The sequence below is a fragment of the Sciurus vulgaris genome, assembly GCF_902686455.1.
Source record: "Sciurus vulgaris genome assembly, chromosome: 12".
In the NCBI taxonomy this organism is placed as follows: domain Eukaryota; kingdom Metazoa; phylum Chordata; class Mammalia; order Rodentia; family Sciuridae; genus Sciurus; species Sciurus vulgaris.
In genome coordinates this window covers 99,035,660-99,050,574 of record NC_136473.1, presented here as the reverse complement: position 1 = coordinate 99,050,574, position 14,915 = coordinate 99,035,660, and the positions used below count along the sequence as shown (strand labels likewise).

General features: G+C 42.3%; 1 protein-coding gene across 1 annotated transcript in view; it reads left to right on the top strand.

Annotated features, from left to right (window-relative positions):
- Window positions 1-14,683, top strand: part of LAMC1 (laminin subunit gamma 1) — a 111,847-nt gene extending 97,164 nt beyond the window's left edge. Inside the window, exons 19-28 of the mRNA XM_079108006.1 lie at window positions 3,004-3,209; window positions 3,600-3,679; window positions 4,297-4,434; window positions 5,396-5,540; window positions 6,518-6,667; window positions 6,923-7,037; window positions 8,178-8,377; window positions 9,864-10,022; window positions 12,188-12,287; window positions 13,918-14,683. Coding sequence (XP_078964132.1) covers window positions 3,004-3,209; window positions 3,600-3,679; window positions 4,297-4,434; window positions 5,396-5,540; window positions 6,518-6,667; window positions 6,923-7,037; window positions 8,178-8,377; window positions 9,864-10,022; window positions 12,188-12,287; window positions 13,918-14,174 — 1,550 coding nt within the window. The 3' untranslated portion in view covers window positions 14,175-14,683. The remainder of the gene's footprint in view (window positions 1-3,003; window positions 3,210-3,599; window positions 3,680-4,296; window positions 4,435-5,395; window positions 5,541-6,517; window positions 6,668-6,922; window positions 7,038-8,177; window positions 8,378-9,863; window positions 10,023-12,187; window positions 12,288-13,917) is intronic.
- The last annotated feature ends 232 nt before the right edge of the window (window positions 14,684-14,915 follow it).

Sequence of the window (14,915 nt, the reverse complement as noted above, 5' to 3'; positions counted from 1 at the left end):
GCTCGTTTATGTTCTTGGTACTTTCTTAAGATTATTCAAAAATTGCCTAAGTGACCTTCCAGGCAGGACCACTGTGTGTAGTAAGACCCAGGTTGTGCAATGGATCACCTTTGTACATGTATTTGGGGGCCCTGCTTCAAATGCTGTTTTCCAAAAGTGTATTTGTCTCTTTGTTCTTAACTTTGACCTCTCTTTTTACATTGAGCCCATCATGCTGAAATAAGAACAGATTAGTTTTTTAAAGTTAGATGTATTTATTAAAACAATATAAACTGTACATATTAATGGGTTGATGTGATAATTTGATGTTTGTATAGATGGTGTAATATTTAAATCAAGTTAAATTTATCTGTCTCCTCAAACATGGTATTATTATTTCTTTAGGGTAAAATCTTTCAAAATCCTTCCTTCTGGCTTCTTTTTTTTTTAATATTTGTAGTTGTAGATGGACATAATACCTTTATTTAGTTTATTTTTAATACAGTGCTGAGGATCGAACCCAGTGCCCCACTCATGTGAGGCAAGCACTCCGCCACTGAGCCACAACCCCAGCCCTCTTTCTGGCTTTTTGAAGTGTACCGTACATTATTGTCTATTGCCACCCTGTTTTGCTATAGCACACCAGAACTTCTTGCTCCTGTGTAATTGTATCTTAGTACCATTATCAATCTTTCATATCCCTCCCACCTCCTATTCTCTCCATTCTCTGATAACCACCATTCTATGAGATCAAATTTGTTCTTGTTTTTTGCAGCTCTGGGGACTGAACCCTGGACCTTGCACATGCTAGGCAAGAGTTCCATGACGAAGCTACACCCCCAGCTCTTTATTTATTTTAAAAAATATTTTTAGTGTAGATGGACTCAATGCCTTTATTGATTTATGTGGTGCTAAGAATCGAACCCAGCGCCTCACACATGCTAGGCAAGTACTCTACCACTGAGCCACAACCCCAGCCCCCCAGCTCTTTATATTTTATTTTGAGACAGAGTCTCTCTGAGTTGCTCAGGCCGATCTCATAAACTTGTGATCCTCCTGCCTCAGCCTCCTGAATTGCTGGGATTACAGGTGTGCACCACCACAACTGGCAAGATCAATTGTTTTGCATTCCACATATGAGTGAGATCACGTGGTAGTTGTTTTTCTGTGCCTGGCTTACTTCACTTCACATAATTATCCCCAGCTCCATCCATGTTGTTGCAAATGACAAGATTTCATTCTTTTTATGGCCAAATAGTATTCCATTGTGCATACCACATTTTCTTTGTCCATTCATTGATTGATAGACACTTTCTTGTTTCCATCTCTTGATCATGGTGAACACGGTTCTTCCATGTTTCTGTTTCATTAGAGAGATAGACATTGCTGCACCATGTGGTCGTTCTGTTTGTATTTATTTTTATTTTTGGTGTTGGGGATTGAACCCAGGGGTTCTTTACCACTGAGTCACATTCCCAGCCCTTTTTGTTTTTTATTTTGAGACAGAGTCTTGCTAAATTGCTTAGGGACTCACTAAGTTGCTAGACTGGCCTCGAACTTGAGATCCTCCTGCCACAGCCTCCTGAGTCACTGGGATTACAGGCACACACTACTGTACCAGGCCTGTTATTAATTTTTTGAGGAACCTCTCTACTGTTTTCCATAATGACTGTATTCATTTACATTCTTACCCATAGTGTGCAAGGAATACCTTTTCTCCACATCCTCACCAGCACTTGTTACTTTTGATTATAACCATTGTAACTGGGATGAGGTGCTATTTCGCTGTGGTTTTAATTTGTGTTTCTCTCATGATTCCTGAAGTTGAATTTTGTATGTCTCTTTTGAAAAAAATGTCTATTCAGGTCAAGTGCCCATTTTTAAATCATGTTATTTGGTTTTTTGCTATTGAGTTTTTGGAGTTGTAGGTACCAAGCCATTGTCAAATGTATAATTTGCACGTTTCCTCCCATTCTGGAAATTGTCTCTGCAATCTGTAGATGGTTTCCTTTGCCATGCAGAAGACTTTTTTTGTTTGATCTAATCCCGTTGGTTTATTTTTGGTTTTGCTTCCTCTGCTTTTGGGGTCTTGTCCAAAAATCTCTTCCCCATTCTGACATCCTGAAGCCTTTCCCCTGTTTTCTTCTAGTAGTTGCATTGTTTCATAATCCATTTGAGTCGATTTTTGTAACTGATGAGAGATAGGGCTCTAGTTTCATTCTTGTGCATGTGGATGTCCGGTTTTCCCAGCACCAAGAATTAAAAAGACTGTCCCTTCTCCAGTATGTGTGCTTAGCCACTTTGTCAAAAATCACTTGGCTGTAGCTGCAGAGTTTATTTCTTGCTCTCCATTTTGTCCCCCTCACTGGCCAGTTTTGCGAATGACTTATTCAGTGGTTTTTGTGTATTAATATAACCTCAAATACCAGCAGGCTCTTATTTACACGGACTTTTTGGTTTATTAGGACCCAAGTATTAAGTTTAAGTTGAACGTTGTTAATAAAGAGTGATTTAAAGAGCTATTTAAAAGCAGAGATCAATTTAAAAGAATTTCATCTGTACAAGGGGGAAAGGGTTGGAGCAATAGTCTGTTTAATTCAAAACACAAAGTGAGTTGAACTTGCCCACTTCAACTTTGGTTTTAAACAGTTTTTTTTCCCAAGTTTTGAAATACACGTAGCTTTCAGGTGTGGCAGCGTTTTTAACAACAATGTGTATTTATAATTAGGTTTGGCATGTGCTGGAATATCAAAATCAATTTTTCTTTCCTTCATCAAACATTCCTTGGTTGCCTTCTCTTTTCCAACCTCTGTCTGTGTAAGGCTGGGGCTGTATAGTGGGAGAGGCCAGGCAGTTGGAGACCTGTTGAGGAGCAGCCGTGGAGGTGTGAAGGCCGCGGTAGAGACTGCGCATCTCCACTGTGGGAAAGCTTGTCCGGAGGTGCTGGATTTGGAAGAGCCGAGATGCAAGGCATCATGCCCTCTTCCGATCATTTACGGCCCTTCTTCCACAATGCCATTACAGATGTGGACCAGAACTTGATGGATCGCCTTCAGAGAGTGAATAACACTCTGTACAGCCAGATCAGCCGTTTGCAGAACATCCGGAACACCATCGAGGAGACCGGGAACCTGGCCGAGCAAGCACGTGCCCGAGTGGAGAGCACGGAGCAGCTGATTGAGATCGCCTCCAGAGAACTCGAGAAAGCAAAAGTCGCAGCTGCCAACGTGGTGAGTGGGTGGGAAGCTCGGGATGCGGGGCCGATCGGGGAGCCCTTTGGAAAACTGTGGCAAGTGCATTAGGGGCAGTGACGTGCTCCTTCAGCTCCTCCCCTGCCAGAGTGCCTCGTCCCTCGCTGTCATGAGTACCTGCTAGCCAAAAACAAGGGGCAGCAATGTTGCCTCTCGCTTTATTCTTTCTCCGCCACTTGGCAATTTATTCTTCCTTTACTGAAACAGAAATCGTTTGTAGTCAGAGGTGTTAACGTTCAATAAAGATCTCTGAAAATGAGAAGCACCCTTTTTTCCCTCTAACACTAACAAAGATTTCATTTTGACACTTGCTTTCTGAAATTTCGACACTTCAGTCCTTTGAGAATAAATGCTTTTTTTTTTCTTCAGTCCATCACTCAACCTGAGTCTACAGGGGACCCAAACAACATGACGCTTCTGGCAGAAGAGGCCCGAAGGCTGGCTGAACGGTAACCCAGAGATCCCGTTTAGTGGCTTGGGTGTAGCTTCCCAGGGTATGGCTGTGTCTTCTGAACCATCCCTCAGATGGGTCCCTCTGTAAGGCTTGGTCTCCCTTCCGAGATGTCAGCCTCTGTGTACTCTCTGCTTCCCCTTACTCTGAAATTAGAGTGGTCACTCGAAGTGTTAGAATATGACGGTTTGGAGCAAAATTCGCTTATCTCAAAGAAAACCATAACATGTTTTAGATTTTTAACTTCAAAATCTTAAAGTTGATAGAGTCTAAGCAGCTCAGTAGAATTTAATTATTAACTTTTTTCATGTTAGCTTTGCAACAAAAATGCTTATTTTTCAGATCTCAGTAGAAAACATTTGTTCCTCAGTATCTTCCTGTACTGCCCTTATAAATTTTATATCAGTAATTTTCTTGGAAAATACCCTTTTATTTTCAATTTGCAGAATGATTCTTTAGCCCCACTGAAATGATTGTAAAATTCCAGATGAATAGGGTTTTCCAATATTTGGAGATCTCAACCCACATTAGTGTATGCATCACCTAAATTTTACTTCTTTTCCTATCTGATGCTCTCTTCTGTGGTTGATTTTTTTTTTTCTCTCATGTATATAGCCATAAACAAGAAGCCGATGACATTGTACGAGTGGCAAAAACAGCCAACGATACGTCAACTGAGGCATATAATCTGCTTTTGAGAACACTGGCAGGAGAAAATCAGACAGCAGTTGAGATTGAAGAGCTTAATAGGAAGTGAGTATAATTTAACAGTGGCTTTCAGACAGTCAGATATTCTTGTAAATAACACCAATTCAATGCGGAATTAAATGCTGTGGATTCAGGATATGCATTCATGCAGTAAGATTTCTTTTGTTAATCAAGCTTTTGAAATGGCAGAGTAATTAGAGCAGGGGACTTGCAGCCACAGAGGTTTTGTTTGATTCAATTACTGTAACTGTAGAGAATGGTAATAAGACTAGTCATGATACTTGAAATTCTGCATACCAAATGAACAAAGAAGGGAGAAAATATGATAGAGCAAACAGAGGAAATATACTTGTATGGCAGTTTCTTAAAGGGGTCTGAAATAACGAAGTACAAGTTTGAGAATTTCATGTCTGAAATGCTTGTGTCCAGAAGTGTTTTGAATTTGGGGTTGTTTTATATTTTGGAATATTTGCACATACATAATGACATATCTTTTGGATGGGACCCAAACCTAAACACAAATTTTGTTTGTGCTTATGTACACTTCATACACATAGCCTGAAATGTCATACAGTATGCTCAGTGTGCCTGAGTTTTAACTGTGACCCCACCATATGAAGTCAGGTGTGGAACTCTTCATTTGTTACATTGTTAGGTTGTGTTGGTGCCCAAGATGTGTGATTTTGGAGAATATAGATTTTGGGATTAGGAATACTCAAGCTGTTTATTGTACCTATGTTATAAATAGAAGTGATGAGATGAAATGTAAATTTTAGCTAAATGTTGATATTAAAATGAGGGCATTTTTAAAAATTTTTTCTTAATTTTTAAAAAATGTTTATTTTTATAGACTGCACTTCGAGTCATTGTAAATGAGGGCATTTTAGTGTAGCATTTCCTTTGAGGTCTGGGAATGATATCCTAGTGGTATAAACTGGGTTGAATCTGGTTAACATTAAGATGCTAAAAGCAACTGTTTTTATTAATCATGTAATCCATTCCTTAGGTATGAACAAGCAAAGAACATCTCACAGGATCTGGAGAAGCAAGCCGCCCGAGTCCACGAGGAGGCCAAGCGTGCTGGTGACAAAGCCGTGGAGATCTACGCTAGTGTGGCTCAGCTGGCTCCCGTGGACTCAGAGGCTCTGGAGGTACACACAGCATGGTTGTCCCTGCCGTCCCCTCTGGTCTGCCCTGCACCTCCCTCCTCAGCCCTGATGCACCAGTAAAGCTGAGTTCTGTGTTAAGTGTTCCAGTAGAACTTCTCGAGGTGAAGAGTCTTATGATTGTAAATGTTCATTAGCAGACTACTTTAGCGATATGAATAATCACCCCTATGTTTCTCATATAAATTCAAATTATAGCATATTTGAGTTCCTTAAAGCACGATATGCCTTGACCCTTACACCCAGGCACTGTCTGATGGAGCTGGGGAGAGCAATAAAAGTTAATGGTTTAAATGAAAGCACTCTTTTAGGATACTCTGGGCATGAAAGGTATTTGGGAATTGGCAGTATTTTATTTCATATCTGTTTTCTAATCATGCTTCTTCATGAGAAGTTCTGTATAGACATGTTTCTTACATTAAACTTGAAATTTACTGTTTCTCTGTCTGTATATGAGGTCCTGACTTGACATCTGAAGGTTTAGGTCTCTGCAGCCATCTCTGTGTCCATGCACACGAAATTTGAAAATAGGCAAGATGGGCTGGAGTAGTGGCTCAGTGGTAGAGTGCTTGCCCAGCATGTGTGAGGCACTGGGTTCAGTTCTCAGCACCACTTACAAATAAATGAATAAAATAAGGGTCCACCAACAAGCAAAAAAAGAAAGGAAATAGACAATAGTGAGGATATCAGAACAGTGGCTGCAGTAGGGAGGGATGGGCGGTGGAAAGCCTGGGAAGGGGTGCAAGGGAACTTCTTCGGCTGATGGAAATATTCTGTGTCTTGACTGAGGTGTTGCTACACAGGTAAACACATCTGTCAAAACGCATTAAACTATGTCAAAACTGTGAATTTCACCATGTGAAGAGTGTGTCTCGATATAAATTTTAAAAAGGTCGACAAAATCTTGACTTGGGCTCTTGTTCTAAAAATGTCCCTTCTGTGCTCTTCTGTGCTTTTCACAGAATGAAGCAAATAAAATAAAGAAAGAGGCCGCGGATCTGGAACGTCTGATTGACCAGAAGTTAAAGGATTACGAAGACCTCAGAGAAGACATGAGAGGGAAGGAGCTTGAAGTAAAGAACCTTCTGGAGAATGGAAAAATTGAACAGCAGGTCGGTTTGATTTGCAGGTTGCTTCATTTCTGGATGCAGCATTTTAATGGTCCAGGTGTAAGCTGCGTCGAACAGCCGCGGAGGCAGCAAACCATAAAGCATTCAGAGCGGGACCTTCTGCTGGGTGCTGGCCGGTGCCTAGCATGCTGCATGCTGCAGAGTCTCAGGACACAAGCTTTGAGGAACCTCGCCTTCTAGTAGAGGGAGGGGGCTGGCCGTGGTGGGTTTGTCCTCTGATATGCCCTGCATTTGCAGACTGCCGATCAACTCCTGGCCCGAGCTGACGCTGCTAAGGCTCTTGCTGAAGAAGCTGCTAAAAAGGGACGAAATACCTTACAAGAAGCCAATGACATTCTCAACAACCTGAAAGGTATGAGAGGTCACATGACAGGGCTCCTCGGACATCTCTTCCACTGGGGCCATTTCATTCTTTCAGGTCTTAGCGTGATACTCTCTGGACAAGTGCAGAATGAAGGATAGTAGCGTAACGAGTCCCATCTACTCCTCACTTAGATTCCGCAGTTGCCATAATTGTCGCCACACTTGCTTCATCTCTGATACTTTTTTTTTTCTTTTCTTTTCTTTTTTGCAGTGCTGGGGATTGAACCCAGGGCCCTGAGCTTGCCGGGCCAGCACTGTACCCACTGAGCTACATCCCCAGCCCGACACACTACTTTTTTATGCTGAAGCGTTTTCAAGAAGAATCCCAGTGCTCACGTCCTTTTACCCCTGCACATTTCAGTTTAGAAACAGACAAAAAGCATTTTCTTACACGAGAAGGACTCACATGATAACCAGGGTCTGACCCACGTTGGTAAAGGAAGGTTGTCATCTTTCATTTGCTCTGCCAGTGGCATCTCATTCTTCACCCTGGATAGAAAAGAAATATGCCCGGGCTGGGGAGATAGCTCAGTTGGTAGAGTGCTTGCCTTGCAAGCACAAGGCCCTGGGTTCGATCCCTGGCACTGCCAAAAAAAAAAAAAAAAGAAAAGAAATATGCCCAATTTACTGCATAGGTCTGAATTCACCTCTGATAAAAATCATGTTTGGTAAGGAGGATTTCTAGGATGAGAGTTGAAAGCATGGCTTTGGCCGGGGTCCGCAGGCCTGGGTATGAAGTCCTGCTCCACCCGTCAACCTCTTCCATCGGCAGCGTTCTCATTTTTAGAAGTGTACCTATGTCACTGGTATTCGGAGCCCCTAGCTCAGCTGTCCTGCTAGTGAACACTAAATAAATCACAGCTTCTGGTACTGGCCAGGGTGGTAGTAACCGACAACTAGATGCTGTGCATCAAAACAGATTTTCCAGTGAGACTTCTCTGTCCATCCTTACACCTCTTCCTGAGAAACCTGCGTGGAGATTGGTGTGTACTTGGCTTGTCTCAGATTTCAACTCAAACCATGTTTCATATTTTCCCCCTGACTTCCATCGCTCCAAAAACAATTCCCTGAAAAATTCCTTCTGGCTCGTTGGGGTTGAGTTCTGATGCTTTCCCTGAACTCCTTTTAGATTTCGATAGACGCGTGAATGATAACAAGACAGCTGCAGAGGAGGCACTGAGGAGGATCCCCGCCATCAACCAGACCATCGCCGAGGCCAACGAGAAGACGAGGGAAGCGCAGCTGGCGCTGGGCAGCGCGGCAGCAGATGCCACCGAGGCCAAGAACAAGGCCCATGAGGCGGAGAGGATCGCCAGCGCTGTCCAGCAGGTGCGCTCCCTCCTCGCCCTCACAGCCCCTCCCACCTTCCCCAGCCACTGTCCAGACCCTCGGGCCTGTGCAGGGCGCTTTCTCAGCTCCGGCAAAATGGTCCTGGCCCATCCCTGTTTTATTTTTTAACCGTGTTGTTTAAGGAGGAAGAATCGGTAAAAGGGGCTCTTTAAAATGTCTATAGTAAATCAGTGTGAGGTCTAGGTTGTCAGAGTGGGACGGCTGCAGAGGGCTGTAGAGCCCTTCCACAAAAAAATCAGCTCCTCCTACAAACATACTTCTTGGAAGTGAAATAAGCCAATCCCCAAAAAACCAAAGGCCGCATGTTTTCTCTGATAAGTGGAAGATGATACGTAACTGGGGGGTGGAACAAGAGAAGAATGGAGGAACTTTGGATTGTGTAGAGGGAAAGGAGGGGGTGGAGGGGGCGGGGGAAGGAAAGATGGTGGAATGAGACAGACGCCATTACCCTGTGTACATGTAAGATGACATGAATGGTGTGACTCTACATCGTGCACAACCATAGAAATGAAAAGTTGTACCCCATTTGTGTGTAGTGAATCAAAATGCAGTCTGTAAAACCAAAAATACAATAAAAGTACTTCTGGGACCTGGACAGGTGACTCTTTCATAGAGTGCTGTATGAACACAGCTTTCCAAGCCCCTCCCGTGCGGACTTTCTGCAGCTGCTGCACTGGGGTTCTTTATACGCAAAAAGTAATTTCTCTGTGCTGACTTTATCCTATCTAAAGGCAAGATTGGAGCCGATTCTAAAATGTGTGTCACAGAAATTTCTTAGTTTTTTTAGAATAGTTACATTTTTAATTATGTTTTGAAGTATACTCATATTTCAGGATTGAGGCCTTTTCGTACATTACAGTGAACTGCCAAGAAGAACCAGGCTAGCTCTGAATTTTAAATGTATCCCAGTGAAAGAGTCTAATCAACATGGTGTGGTGGGAAGTGAATGCTATAAAATGTTTATCGTTTGCTGGTCGCGTGATCACCACTAAAAATAGCAGTAATAGAACAGACACTTCAGAGACTTAAAGAAGAGAATGCAAAGGAAAATACTTTATAAAAATGCTATTTTGTTATGTATTCATGTTTTTCTTATTAACTTTTATGAGGAGCCCAAATAAGTGGCAATACAGTAGAAAACATGAAATGGTATAAATCACTGTGCTGTTCTTTCTGAATTATAGTTTTTAAACATTTTACAAAATATAAAGGAGTAGGACCATACTCCAGAAAAGGGAAGACTTTTTAAAATGAGCAATTTAAAATGGTCAGACATCATTACCCTATGTACGTGTATGATTACATGGGTGGTATGAAGCTGCATTGTGCACAACCATAGAAACGAAATGATGTACCCCATTTGTGTACAATGACTCAAAATGCACTCTAAAAATAAAACAAATAAAAAAAATTTTAAATAAAAATAAATAAATAAAAATGAGCAATTTGCTTATCTTGTGCCTAGAATGCTACCAGCACCAAGGCGGAAGCTGAGAGGACTTTCGCAGAAGTCACAGACCTGGACAACGAGGTGAACGGTATGTTGAGGCAGCTGCAGGAGGCAGAGAAAGAGCTGAAGAGGAAGCAAGACGACGCAGACCAGGACATGATGATGGCGGGGATGGTAAGAGGCTCGCCGTGCTCGCGCGTGGGCAGAGTTGACGGTCCCCAACTTGTCAGGAAGAGTCTCTTTGATACGGAGTCTGTTTTTCGTAGCATCTGCTAGTTAAGAATCAGGTTAGCAGCTGAAATAGAAGACAAAGAATTTGGATCTTCGGCCAGAACTTCTGTTGCACAATGGTCCTGCCCCAAAACTCTCTCAGTGAAAAGCAAAACATTGTCTTACACACGTGGGGTTTTAGGACATTTTGAAATGTCTGTGTTTTTGAATGGGTAATGCATAAATGGTATAAAATCAAACAGGTTAAAAGGGAATGCAATGAAAAGTCAGTTTCCTTCCTAGGTTTTCCAGTAGCTGTCTCCCTGGAGGCGAAGACTGTTTCTTATATATAAGAAGATTTGAACATACCAACTCAGGTTCAGTTTAACCCTTTCTCTTTTGTAATGACATGTGTACATAGGACCGTTGGTAACAAAATTGACTTATGAACACATGGCCCAAGGGGCAAGGAAGAACTAGGGTCCGTTTTTCTGTTCTGTTCTGTTTTACTTCAGGAAGACTTTAATGGCGCACAGTGGGAATATTCCTGCCCAGTTGACTGTAACAGTCACAGTAACAATAGTCAGGAACTTGTTGATGTAGATACTTTGAGTATAAGGAGGGGACTCTTTCTTTTACTGTTGCCAAAGAAAAATCAGGGCCTCTCACTGTGGGTCACTTTCACCTTGAGATAGGAAGGAGGGACACAAGGCCTGGGGAAGTGTTAACAGGAAGCGTCCCTGTGAAGACACCTGATTTTGTGGTACTTTCTCCTTTTTTGTTTGAATTATTTTAATTCTTTGTGCAACAGAGTGGCTGAAGTGGAAATTCCCATGTAGTGAAAATAGGTATTTCTTATAATGTGCTGAGAGTCTGTCATTTCATTTTTAATATAGTTGTAGAACATTACATTTGCATAAAAGGATATGGATTTAGTTTAAAGGGTGGAAAGAAGAGCCAACTTTCGTTACTTTTGGTAAATAACTCCCAAGGAACATAAATCACCCTCACGTACACTATCCTGCTTGTGTTTATATCAATTTTGAAAGGCCAGGACTTAGTAATGTTTGGGTCTGTAACATATTTTTTAAAGGAGAAGCTTGAAGGTTGTGGTTGTTCCTGGGAGAGGAGGCTGCAGCTATAGGATGGATGCAGTGGGAACACTCCTGGCAGTCACGGCAAAGTCCTCTCTCCTTGCACATGCAAAAAACCTGTGCAGCTCAGTGAGAACAGCTGCCCTCTGAGCAGAGGTTAATCATGTGTTTGTGAAGAATTTTTGCCTTGCTTTCTTTTTCTTTTTAAAATTTTCACATTGTTTGGAACCCAAAGTGTTTTTGCATTGTCTTGACCCCAAAACTAGGAAAAGCCAACTGGGGAGCTCAGAGCTGCTCATTTCTATCTCTACTGGATTTATTTGTGAGAGCATCTGTTTTCTGATATCGAGACACTTCCTCTTCCACTGTTATTTCCTGTGACTCATGCTCAGTGTATTTGTCCAGGTTTCATGGAATTTTCCCAAATATCAACCTGGGGTTGGTTTTGAAGATGTAAATTGTATTGTCCTGATAAAGGAGCGTGGGAGTGTGTGGTTGTGGCTGGGTGGCTGCAGGTTGAGGGGGAGTTTTCAATGGATTATGAAAATGTTCTAAGAAAAGGAAGTTTCTAATCATCAAGTCCCTAAGACTGCCCTGGAGGACATGTTTTGATTCTAAAATGTAGTTTTTATACTCACCCTTAAAAACTAACTTGTTTCTGCTTGATGGGTTTTATTATGAATACACCTTCATGTGTTCTCAAGTGAGAACCTGAGAAGAGAAGATAATAGTGATATATATGTGTGTGTGTGTGTGTGTGTGTGTATTTTTTTTTTTAGTACAAATATGAGTGCAGGCATGCTGACTGCCTGTTCATGATGGTTCCATGAGGTAGAAATAGCAGTTATCCTCAGCCTGAAGATCAGACCTCAGAAAAGCAAAAACCTGCAGCAAGAGGGCATTATTTCGTGATCAGAGAGGGGGAAAGCATCTGAAAATTCGATTTATTGGCTCACTGGGCCAACAGAATATATTCAAAGAAGATGAAAACATAGAGTCAGAGCTGTTTGTATGGCTTATCCTTTTCCCCTGCAGGCTTCCCAGGCTGCTCAGGAAGCTGAGATCAATGCCAGAAAGGCCAAAAACTCTGTGAATAGCCTCCTCAACATGATTAATGACCTCTTGGAGCAACTGGGTAAGTGACCATGCAGTCATTTTTGTCAGGCTATGAATTCATTGCACTGTTCCTGGGATCTGATATCATTTACTAAAATGCAGATTAATACATGAATCCCTTTAAATTCACCTATTAGATTATGACTTTTAGTTCTTGCCCATTTAAAAGTGCCTTAAAATAGGTATGTGTCTTGCATAAGGGAACCTTTAAGAGCAACCTGAACTGTTACAATAGTCACGTGTTTGTCAGCTTTAGAGTGCAAACTGAATCATGACTCAGTTGTGTTAATCCAGTTTTGCTTACGAGGTGCCTTCTGTGAACTCTGGACTGTCTTTTTAAATTGTGAAGAGACACTGCTATCTGGTAAGGCTCATTTATGGTCCAGGTTCATCTATGGCCTAGGAGGTTCATGGTGCAATTAATCAGTGATTTTTTTTTCTTAGCTCATTCCATTGGCAGAATGTCTTTGAGGAATTTAAAAAGAATTTCAATGATAAAATAAAAGAACACGTTAAGCTGGGCATGACTTCATTGCCTGGAATTCTGTTCATTTGCCAACTAAAGCACAATTCTTTTATGCCAAAAGAGGAAAAAAACCTTGATTTGTTCAGGAAAGATAAATATACGGAGACCTTCTTCCCAGCTTGGTAGGGAGCATGCTTCATTTGGGACAGGTGTACCAGATTCCATTATAAAGTGGCAGTACTGTAGCCTGGACTCTTCTTCGTTATATTTTAATCTGCTACCCTTTACGGAGTGGTGTGTTTCGTTTAGTGGGTTTTTTTCCTTTGAGGGGGAATATTTTTTAAATATCTCAAATGTCAAGAATAACAAATTATGTGCCAGCTGATGGATTTAAAATGAAAGTAAACTAGAAGAGAGAGGTGTTTGTGGAAGAAAGAACTGGACTTTAAAATTAGACTTGGATTGAAATCTTGGTTGCCAATGGGTCATACAAACTTGGGCAAATTATTTAACATCTGAGAATCCCTGAGGGTGAACTGGTGTTATGGGATTAAGTAATCAGCTGGAATATGCCTGAAGTGCTATTCATTGCATCTGCTTTCATGTGTTACAGAACCTTCTTTTTCTTGCTTTGTTCAGTGAGGCTTTGGTGAAATTATGTCAGCATTTCAGCCTTGGCCATTTTCTATAGGAAGGTTCCTGAAAGTGCCTCAACCAGCCCATCTTCCCTGGAATCTAGGAGTTGAGGGCACAGGGCTCTGTCTTAAAGATTTTTGTATCCTTCAGATGGCACTAAAATGACATATAGACTGGTTACACAAACCTGGAAAGGGCATTAAAGGTTACCAGGTGACCTTCAGAACCACAGGAGGAGTGTAAGGTACAGAACACTCTAGCTGTGCATTTAGAAAATGTTCTGAAAAGAACCATCTTCTCAGAAAAAAGCTTCTGACCTGATATTGTTTACATGTTCTGACCCGCTTCTTCCGGGCCAGGTCAGTGTTTGTGCTTCTTTTGCATTGTCTGTGCCCTGGTGCACAGTAATGACCTGCAGGTCAGGCCACCTCTGTGTGGTGGCAGCTGTTGGGTTGAGTGCCTAGACAGGTCCCCAGAGGTACTTGAGTGAGGTTCTAGATCTTGCTGAAGGTGTCTGTTCTCTTCTTTGTGCTTTCTGGCTTTATAGGTCAGCTGGACACAGTGGACCTGAACAAGCTCAATGAGATTGAAGGTACCCTGAACAAAGCCAAAGATGAAATGAAGGCCAGTGACCTTGATAGGAAAGTGTCCGACCTGGAGAACGAAGCCAGGAAGCAGGAGGCTGCCATCATGGACTACACCCGCGATATCGAGGAGATCATGAAGGACATCCACAACCTGGAGGATATCAAGAAGACCTTACCGTCCGGCTGCTTCAACACCCCATCCATCGAGAAGCCCTAGCATCAGGAGGGCTGGAAGACAGTGTCCCCTACCAGGGGACCACTTGTGAGGCCACAGAGTGCCTTGACACAAAGATTACGTTTTTTTCCGACCCCCATTTCTCTGCTGCTCTCCATCACTGTCCTTTTGAACCAGGAAAAGTCACAGAGTTTAAAGAGAAGCAAATTAAAACATCCTGAACTGGGAACAAAGGGTTCTGTCTAATAAAGTCTCTCTTCCACTCATGTTGCTACCTTCCCACACTTTCCCTTCCAGTTTGTGTGAGGACGTGACATCCTGCACTAGCGTCCTGGGAACCCTCGAATGCCATGCAGAAGCCCTCCCCTCTCGCATCAATACCAGCAGAGCGTCCTCAGTCTCGGTACTCTTGTTTCTATGAAGGAGAAGTCTGGCTACTCACTGTAGCATTGTGGTGGCCAGTATATCCAGTCCACGGATGAAGAAAGTGCATCTGCATCTTCTGACCTCCTCCTTGTAAGCAAAAGGAAATAAACATCCTGTGCCAAAGGGACTGGTCATTTAGAATGGGGGTAGCCATCCATCAATCCTGCAAGCAGTTTGGGTTTAGGAACTGAGCCATCCACGGGTCAGGGTGCAGTTATTTATGAGAGTCTCCAGGAGAACGTGGCTGACATAGGCTGAAGATTTTCTCTTGTATGAATAATTGACTAGGAAGATAAGCTTTTTTCAGATCTTTGGGCAGCTGATAATTTAAATCTGGATGGGCAGCTTGCACTCACC